Source organism: Myotis davidii, unplaced genomic scaffold (genome assembly GCF_000327345.1).
Source record: "Myotis davidii unplaced genomic scaffold, ASM32734v1 scaffold31, whole genome shotgun sequence".
Classification (NCBI taxonomy): domain Eukaryota; kingdom Metazoa; phylum Chordata; class Mammalia; order Chiroptera; family Vespertilionidae; genus Myotis; species Myotis davidii.
The window spans coordinates 3,306,678-3,317,358 of NW_006283639.1; the positions used below are offsets into that span (position 1 = coordinate 3,306,678).

The following is a 10,681-nucleotide window of genomic DNA, read 5'->3' on the forward strand; positions in this document are numbered from 1 at the left end:
TTTGAATAGCCCTTTTCTTAATATATAAAAAAATGCCTGAGAACAGTTTCTTAAACATATAAGAGCCAAACTGACATACGTTCATTAAACACATATTTTAATAAAGCCCTTAGGTTATATTTTGTATATGTGTATTATTTTTGCCTTTAAATGAAAAAGTAAGAATGGTTATCAGTTTAAGAATAAGTATATGATATAGAGACTTGTAGAAGATTGGCTTTACTGTGACATATATAGTCCTATGTTATTTAGCAGAAGCATCCAATCTTGGTATCAATATACATGCCTTTAAAGTTAAATTTGAACATTTTGGTACATTACGAATTTTGACTTAACCAATTCGACTTTAGAGTTGGATCATGGATTGGTAAATGTTTAGTAAAAAAGAAGATATGAATGAAAATATCCAACGGAAGAGCTCAGTGGTGAGAGAAATAGGACCAATGGAAACAGAATTGGAAAATAAAGTAGGATGTGGAAAAAAAACACCACACACTATAATACTGAAACACTGAAAGTATGAAAAGAGAAAAATAATGAAAGGAAAGACCTACCATGAATCTAATTAACAATTTACTTTTCACAAGTTCATATGCCCTAGAATATTTGGAATTACATTTCATCTTTTGTGTGGCATTACATATCATAGATGAATATAATGGTATTTTACCTGTTTCTTTTTAAAAGATTTTAAAATTGATTTTTAGACAGAGAGGAAGGCAGAGTGGGGGGAGAGAGAAAAACATCGATATGAGAGCAAAACATCTACCAGCTGCCTCCTGCACATCTCCTACCAGGGATTGAGCCTGCAACCTGGGCATGTACCCTGACTGGGAATCAAACTGGCAACTTTTGGTGCATGGACGATGCCAATCAACTGAGCCACACCAGCCAGGGTTATTTTACCTAGTCTTAAAAAAAAAGTTAAATAATTGGTTGATTTTTTTTAAGTCCCTTATATAATTTTCTCATTTAATGGGTATTAGAGTCCCATTATTTTTATCCTCTCCTGTTTTTCATGGAGTAGAAAAAGGCTTGCATTAAAAGAGGTACTGTGCTGACATCATTTGGAAATGATACCATTTAATGTGACTATCAGTAACTATTAGTTACCCATTTACAGAGAGTTTTTCTTTTGCGTTTTTCCCAATACTCTGCTGTCTTCTTTGACCTATCTATATTGAAATTGTGGTTTTCTGAGTTTCTTTTACATATTAAATATCTTTTGCTTGTGCACTTGCTTTCCTATTTAATATCACAAGATAGAAAAAAATCCCTCATATTAGAACAGAGGAGATAAAAAATAAGTAATGGACATGGGAAACACAAATTCTGTATGATAAAAAAACAGAGAGTATATTATGTATAAAACATAACTGGCATAGACCTTTTAGTGATTGTATTTTAAAACAATAATTATTACTACACTTAATTACCACAAACTCCGTAGACTATATAGCTTAAAGGAATGTTCTAAACCAGCGGTTCTCAACCTGTGGGTTGCGACCCCTTTAGGGTTCGAACGACCCTTTCACAGGGGTCGCCTAAATTCATCCTGCATAGCAGATATTTACATTATGATTCATAACAGTAGCAAAATTACAGTTATGAAGTAGCAACAAAAATAATGTTATGGTTGGGGGTCACCACAACATGAGGAACTGTATTCAAGGGTCGCAGCATTAGGAAGGTTGAGAACCACTGTTCTAAACACTGTTGAAATCCAAACCCCTCTTAACCTCAACTTCATGTAGAGGCAGTCACATACCATGTAAATAAAGAATGAGATGAAAAACTACTTGTAAGTCTTGTCATATTGGTAGAGTGGATGGTGGGTAATTGCTGAATACTCCAAACATCAGAATGCTTTTGAGGCCAAACAAAATATAAGCTTCATTGCATTTTTTTTAACCATAGGAAGAAAAATTGATTTTATGGGGAGGGGAAATACTGTTTCTGTGCTCCATGTATTATTGTAGCATAAGATCAGAATTGCTGATAAGCCCTTTTGGAGAAAAACTCTCCAAGGATTTCTGAGATTAAGATTGTGTTGTGGTTTCTCAGCCTGACTTTTTGGTAACTCTTAGCCTTAGGCCATGGCTATTATAGAAATACTAGAGGCCCGGTGCATGGATTTGTGCACTGGTGGGGTCCCTCAGCCTAGCCTGCGCCTTCTCACAATCCGGGACCCCTTGGGGGCTGTTGGACTGTGGGGATTTTGCCGAAACTGGCAGTCTGACATCCCTTGAGGGATGTAGTAGTGTGCAAAGTGGCAGGCGGCCAGGGAGGAGCCTGAGCCCGGGCTGGCCACCACGCTGCTCCCACTCATCCCAGCTCCACTATGTCTGCTGCAGCTGCCACTCAGTAGGGCTGCCACAGAGGCGGGAGAGGCTCTTGTCGCTATAGCTGCGCTCGCCAGCCGTGAGCCTGGTGCCTGGCACCCTGCGGCCGTTGGTCAGCTGAGCAGTGCTCCTGCTGTGGGAGCTCACTGACAGCTAAGAGGCAGCTCCTGCGTTAAGCGTCTGCCCCCTGGTGGTCAGTGTGTGTCATAGCGATAGGCCAACCAGTTGACTGGTTGAACGTTAGACCAGTAGCTCAGGGTTTTTTTCTATCTATCTATCTATCTATCTATCTATCTATCTATCTATCTATCTATCTATCATCTATCATTTATGAGCCTATAATGTACTATAGGAGATCAGAAGGAGACTAATTCAGAAGCTAATGATTAAGGCAAAATATTTCAAGATATTTCTGAAGTTTTTTCCCTAGTAATTGAGTCTCTGGCAATGCGATTCTTTTTAAAAAAGGATGATAGCATAACTTTAAATTATGATTTGTTTATAAGTTTGTCTGCTGCTACCTGTTTATCATTCCCAAATGGGAAAATTCATTACCTTGCTTGTCTTCACATGACTTCCTATGTAGTTTAATAATTACAGAGAGAAATATCCATATATAAGGGGATCAAAACATGGATTTAAAAAAGCAAAGAGAAAGAAGAAGTGATTCACTGGATCTGACACCCTATTTAACATTTCTGGATCAAACCAATACCAAATTCCTAGGACGTAGTAGGGAGTCCAGCAGACAGTGAATGAAGTGGCAAAGGCAACCGTCATCTTTAGGGTCCTCAACCGAGCTCTTGGTATATTATTCTTGGATTGATTCAGTTGCAGATCTATTAGAAAGAGAAAAGAGTAGGTGTTTAAAGACCAGTTTTATTACAAGACTGAAATGGACAAAAAGGAAGAGAGAATCACTAATTCAACCTAATGAATATAATGGAAACAAATTTTAATGTTTTTAATAATGATAATTTGTTGGAAAAGCATGTTTTCCATTATAGCATATAATTAATAGAAAATATTAAAGATGACAGTGCTCTTATATTTTTCTACCAAACTAATTTGGATTTGAAATATTGTGGTACTCAGATTCTTAAAATATAAATTTGAGAGAGCAGACTGAGGTTGAGTAGAGTTAAGTTCTCTGCGTCTTGGTTGAAATGCCAACATAGCCATGCATACTTTATAAATTCATACATTTTAGATTTTGAGAATGCACCAGGTTATTGAAGCAAAAAGTTACAACCATTTTTGTAAAGTTTCAGATGAAACAGTCAATTACATGTTCAACAATTTTCCACATATCTAACACACACACTCACAATCATACACAAATGTGCACAGTTATTTTGTGTGGATATAGAGGATTTGATGTGAAACAGAAGAGCTTAATTTAAACAAATATTTGGCTGCCATTTAAAGAATTGTACTTTGCTATCTTCTAGAAATCAGGTGTTTGATAGAGAGTTAGTGACAGCCCAGCAGGAACAATTCACCAATACTTACACTGGGTAAGTGGGGCAATTGTCCTTTCATTTTTATTTCCACGGTCCAAATTTAGAACATTAGGAGAGATAGCCTCATTTGTCAATGGAGATAATAAAAGGACTACATCCTGGGGTGATTATGAATGTAATGAGTTAACATATGCAAACTGCTTAGAACAGTATCTGGCACATACTAAGTCCCACTCTGGGTATTGCTGTTTAAAAGCTGTTAATCCACAACTAACACCAAATCTAAGGCATACATACTATGGGGATCCTGATGAAGGACCCGTGTGAGGGTGAAGATGATTTTTGCATTGCAGATCAACATGATGAGAAGAGGAATGATGAAGAGGCAGCTGAAGGTGAAAAAGTTGTAAAAGGCTTGATGCCACCATTGTGGAAAACTGCAGTGTGTTACACATTGAGAGAAACCGTCTGACTGTCCGGAGCCATCAGCTAAATGAATCATTCTGAAGATATATAACTGTATAGGAAATAAAAAATTAAAAAGTTGTGTTACTTTATTTCAAACAGTATTTGCATGTGTTCTTGAAAGTGTTCTGCATTCTGCCAGCCTTTTAGGATGCTGTTGCCCAAAGCAATTGATTTACCCTTTTGGAATTTCTATGAAAAGTTATAAGTGAATCTTTACTTAAAATATGTTTGGATAATGTGAATGGATCTATAGGATTTTTTATTTTTTTGGAAATTATTTCAAACTTGTAGAGCAATCCTCAACCAAGGATTTAAACCTTGTTTCAATTTCAATTTCAGATGAAAATGTGCTGAGTAAACTTTGCAAGTAATTTTGTTCATCGTCCCATCTGCAGCCCTTAAAAACTATGGCATTTAGAATGTGCCCCCAAGCTATGTATTTAAATTTTATTTTTGAGACAGAAAACTCCAATAAAGTGGTCAAAACAGACATGAACATACAGTTCACAAAAGAGATCTAATAGTCACCCTTATGCCTATGAAAAGATGTTCAACCTCATTCATGACAAGCAAATTGCCAATTAAGGCTTCACTGAATGTAATTTTTCATTAACAAGATTGGCAACATGGTAGCAACATGGTCTCATGGCAAGGCTGTGTGGAAACAGGGACTGTCAGACATTGCTAGTGGGAATGCAAATTGGTACAGCTGTTATGGAGGGTATTTGGCTGTAACTAGCATAATACATATTCATTTACCTTTGATCCATCAATCCTACATCCGGGAATTTATATCTGGGTGATATACCCCTACCTACATTATATGAAAATACATTTGCATAAGTTATTCACTGGTGCATTGCTTGTAATAGAAAAATATTGAAAACATCTAAGTACTAATTCATAGAACAGTAGCTGAGTAAACTATGGTGGACCACATGATGGAGTGCTATATGATTATAAAAATAAAGAGTAAGGAAAATTTCTCTCTTTCTCTGTCTCTCTCAGGAAAATCTCTCTCTCTCTCTCTCTCTCTCTCTCTTCACACACACACACACACACACACACATCCTATCTAATAAGAGAGTAATATTAGATGCAAATTGACCATCACTCCAACACACAAGGTGGCCGCCCCCATGTGGTCAAAGATGGCCGGCAGGGGAGGGCAGTTGGGGGCAATCAGGCCAGCAAGGCAGGGCGGTTAGGGATGATTGGACCAGCAGGGGAGGACAGTTTGGGGTGACTGGCCCTGCAGGGGAGGGCAGTTGGGGGTGACCAGGCCAGCAGGGGAGGGCAGTTGGGGGCAATTGGGCCAGCAGGAGAGCAGTTAGGCGTCAATTAGGCTGGTTAGGGGCAATCAGGTGAGTGATTGGGAACCAGCACCCCTGAATTGTGAGAAGGGTCCCAGATTGGAGAGGGTGCATGCAAATCAACTGAACGGATGAACGACTGGTAACTATGATGCGCACTGAACCAGGGGGCAGACGCTTAATGCAGGAGCTGCCCCCTGGTGATCAGAGCGCTCCCACAGAGGGAGCACTGCTCATCCAGAAGCTGGGTTCATGGCTGGTGAGTGCAGCAGCAGTGGAGGGAGCCTCTCCTACCTCCACGGCAGTGCTAAGGATGTCCTACTGACGGCTTAGGCCCGCTCCCCATGGACATCCCCTGAGAACTCCCAGACTGCGAGAGGGCACAGGCCAGACTGAAAAACCTCCCTGAGCGCATGAGTTTCATGCACTGAGCCTCTAGTATATATATATTTGTGTGTGCACCTATCTGTACATTTATTTATTTTCCAGTTCTGTTTGTTGAGAGACCCTAGAGATAATGACACATTAAGTGCCCAGATCTTGATTTCTAACTGTCATTGTCTACCAAAGGAACAAGAGCTCATTGGAGAAGTGGGTGATGCCAAGGCTTGGGCAGCAAAGTACAGTATGTGCTTAGAAAAGCTTGTTGTGCCAGAAGTCAGAGAGTGACGGAGCATGTCAAAAGAGATCACGAGCCAGCTTGAGAGAGCTCCCCTTGGCCAAATCTAGGGCAGTTTTAAGTTGATAATAAAGGAAACAACTGATAAAAAATGAGAAACTATTGAATAAAGTAAGAATACATGGGTTCATTCTAAAAATAAATTACAAAACAACAACAAACAAATGTGGAGGGGGAAAGCTCTTTGTTACCATAGAAAGGAACAACAGAATTACAGTAGTGGTAATTTATAAAAAGTGATTCAGGCAAAAATCGTCAATGCATTGTAAAAACATTGGTGAAAGTGCAGAGAACAGATTACTTACATTTCTAAAAATATCTACCTACTGTATGTGCATTCCAAAAAGTAAAATAACTATAATAGAGAAATAACCAAATAATTAAAGCTAATATTGCCAGTAATGGGACCAGCTGACAGCACCTGTTTCCTTATATAATGCACTAAGAAGAACTCAGCATCACTTCTTTTGTATTTCTGCTAAAGGTGCATAACCTGAAACTAACCATGAAAAACCACAGAACACAAATTGAGGGGCATTCTACAAAGTAACAGACCTGTACTCTTAAAATGTCAATATCATGAAACAAACAAACAAAAAGACCGAGTAAAGGGTGTAGTTTAAAGGGGTCCCAAGAAACATGGCAACTCAGTCTACCACATAATCTTATAGATTTTCTTTTGTTAAAAGGGACGTTACAACAACTGGTGAGATATGATTAAGGTATAGAGATTAAATACCTTGTATCAGTGCTATTTTTCTGCTTTTGATACTTGTGATTATATGTGAGAAAAGTCACATTGAAATATTGAGAAAGAACATCTTATCTGAATTTATTTTTTAAGCAATTCAGAAAAATGTATATGAGAAAGAACAAAACAAACAAGTGTACTAAAATGTTAATATTTGGGGAATCTGAGGGAAGTGTATTCAAGAAAACTTTGTACAATTCTTGCAATCTTTCTGTAAGCATAAAATTATGCTTTCTTAAAAAGCACAAATTGAATCAACTATTAAAGAAATGTTGCAAGTTGTTTTCAAAAATGAGTTGCAGGGGACATTTATTCAGTCCTCATTCATCAAAAACATGCTTACCTAGTCATTTATAAGCTTTTCCATGGAGAAAATTTTATTTACAATACAACATCTATACTAATAAAAGCCTAGGTGGCATCATGCCCTTGCGCACGATGTCGTCACCACGAGATGGCCACCACAAGATGGTCGTGCGCACAGCGGAGGCGGGGCTCGGTGGCAGCTCTGCACAGTGAGGCCTGGGGGCCCCACGGCTCAGTGCGGTGTGGAGGAGGCTGGTCCTAGCGTCTCCTCCATCTCATGCAGAGGAGGCGGGCAGGGGAGGGCAATTGGGAGCGATTGGGCCAGCAGGGGAGGGCAGTTGTGGGCAATTGGGCCAGTAGGGGAGGGCAGTTGGGGGAGGGCAGTTGGGGGGGGGACATCCCCCGGAGGGGTCCCAGATTGGAGAGGGTGTAGGCTGGGCTGAGGGACTCCCCATGCACAAATTTCGTGCACCGGGCCCCTAGTCTCTTATATAAAAGGCCCGTGGTCGTCATGCTGTAACATTGTCACGACCAAATGAGCAGTGACTCTCGCAGTGGGCGGGGTGGGGTGCGAGTTACTAGCAGCAGAGAGCTACGAGTGGCAATGGGCAGGGTGGCCAGCTGAGGCAAGCAGAAGCAAGCTACTCAGGCACAATTCTGTGCATGCCGGGCATCTAGTTAATAAAATGAAAAGATAAGAGGGTCAAAGCACTTAAAAACTGATAGCAAGTAAATTCAAACCAAAATATTACAGGATTTCTTTTTTTAAATCTGTAGTTTTTTATTTCTTCTTTTTAAAAATTGATGTATAATTGACCTCAACGGTATATTAGTTTCAGGTGAACAACATAATGACTTGATGTATATATTCTAAACGATCACCACATTTAGGCAGTTTTAGGAATAAAGAGGGTCCATGGGGGAGGAAGGCATAGGTGAAGGCTTGGAGCCACCAGAAGGCATACATTCACAGAGAATAGAAAAGTGCCACAGGATAAGGGGAGAGGAAGACATCCATTCACAGAAGATAGGGAAAAGCCACAGGATATGGGGAGAAAACGGAAATAAACTTTCACAGGGGATAGAGAAATGCCAACAAATGGGAGAAAGAGGAAAACAGATTTTCATAGGAGATAGAGAATTCTACCACTGAAGGGGTAAAACGAGTGGGGCACAACCATGTGGGGATTGGGCTTTGAAGCTGATATTCTGCAAAAGAGTGACAAACTAGAAGGCAGTATGAAGAGACAAAGAACTGCAGCCTTTATAAACCTTAGCAAAAAAGAGCTTGGTGGGTTACCCCCTTGGGATCCCCTCCCTACATGGGAATCTGTACTTGCTTCCAATATATTCCCACCCATTTCTTCTACCACCTTTGGTTTGTGGCTTCATTCTTCAAATCCATCTGGACAAGAACCTGGGAAAGAAATCACCATTGCATCCTCCTCAAGAAAACAACCAGAATCAACCATACATAGTTACACATTTTCTATTTCATTGTGAAACTTCTAAGTACAGTCTATTCACCATGTTGTACATTATCTCCCCATGACATTTATAACTGGAAATTGGCATGGTTTGCTCCCCTTCATACACTACCTCCTGGCTCTGACCATCACCAATTTTTTCTTTGTATCTAGGAGCTTGCTTTTCTTTTTCTTTTTAATATTGTACATATAACAATCGCATATAGTATTTATGTTTTCTGTCTGATTTGTTTCACTTAGCAAAGTCCCCTCAAGGTCCATCCATGTTGTTACAAATGGCGAATTTCCTTCTTTTTAATGATTGAATAATATTCCATGGTGTGTGTGTGTGTGTGTGTATGTGTGTGTGTGTGTGTGTGTGTGTGTGTTTATACATTTCTTTATCCATTCATCTATAAGTGGACACAGGTAATTTCCATATCTTGGCTATTGTATCTAATGCTACAGTGAACATGGGAATGCATATATCTTTTCAATTTAGTGTTTTTGTTTTCTTCGGATAAATACATAGAAATGGAATTGCTGAATCATATTAAAATAGGAATTTTTAGGGGTGAAATAGGCAGGTTTAGGGAATTTTTAGGATTGGGGGTCCATGGAAAAAAACACAGGGCTACAGAGCAGGAGTTACATTTCCATAAGACAAGGAAACTGGGAGTAGCAAAAGGTCTATATTTACAAAATAAAGAAGGAGGAAGAAAGCCCAGAGGGAAGGAGAACAATGAGAGAGGAAGGCCTCAGGAGTTACTATAGTAACCAATTCAAAAGGGAATATTGACCAATCAGAAGGGATATCAGGACACAGGGACTTGCAGCCTTTATAAACTGTGGAAACCGGAAGTCTGGGGGACTCTTGCCCCCTCCCCACGTGGGAGTCTATACTTGTTTTTCAATAAATCTCCACCTTTGCTATACCACCTTCCGTCTGTGGATTCATTCTTCGACTCCAATGGACAAAGAATCTGGGGAACCATCCTGCCCAGGGGAACACCATGTGTTCCAGTACAAAAATCCTGTATCAGTATGGTAGTTCTATTTTTAGCCTCCTGCACATCTACTGGGGATGTGCCCGCAACCCAGGTACATGCCCCTGACCGGAATCGAACCTGGGACCTTTCAGTCCGCAGGCCGACGCTCTATCCACTGAGCCAAACCGGTTCGGCTGGTAGTTCTATTTTTAATTTTTTGAGGAACCTCCATACTGTTTTCTATAGTGGCTGTATCAAGTTATATTCCCACCAGCAGTGTACAAGGTTTCCTTTTGTTCAGATCCTCATCAACATTTGCTATTTCTTGTCTTTTTTTTTTTTTTACAACAGCCATTCTAACAAGTATGAAATACCTAATTGTGGTTTTGATTTCCATTTCCCTGATCATTAGTGATGCTGAGCACCTTTTCATGTACCTATTAGTCATTAATATGTCTTCTTTGGAAAAATGTCTAATTAGACCCTCTGCCCAATTTTTAATTGGATTGTTTGTTTTTTTGCTATTGAGTTGTATGAGTTCTTTAAATACAGTCATGTGCCATCTAACAATGGGCATCTGCTCTGAGAAATGCATTGTTAGGCAATTTTGTTACTGTGTGAACATCATAAAGTGCACTTATACAAAACTGGATAGTATAGCCTATTGCTCTGGAGGGGAGGAAAATAATTTTCCCTCCACCCTCTGGATTCTTGGTAGAGATCCTGTGTAATAAAAGACAGATTAATATAGAAAAACAAAAAACAAATGCTTAATCACATGCATAACTCACATCTACATGGGAGAGACCCTGTAAGACAGGTAACTTGCCAAAGTGGCTGAAGTCACCACCTTACATACCATCTTCAGCTGAAGGACAAGAAGATGGTGAGGGTCAGGGAAGGC

General features: G+C 39.6%; 1 protein-coding gene across 1 annotated transcript in view; it reads right to left on the reverse strand.

Moving 5' to 3' along the window:
- Positions 1 to 2,777: 2,777 nt before the first annotated feature.
- Positions 2,778 to 10,681, reverse strand: part of GNRHR (gonadotropin releasing hormone receptor) — a 20,207-nt gene continuing 12,303 nt past the window's right edge. The window contains exons 2-3 of the mRNA XM_006753863.1: positions 4,103 to 4,322; positions 2,778 to 3,181 (exon numbers count right to left, since the gene is read on the reverse strand). Of these exons, the coding sequence (XP_006753926.1) occupies positions 2,937 to 3,181; positions 4,103 to 4,322 (465 nt within the window). The 3' untranslated portion in view covers positions 2,778 to 2,936. The remainder of the gene's footprint in view (positions 3,182 to 4,102; positions 4,323 to 10,681) is intronic.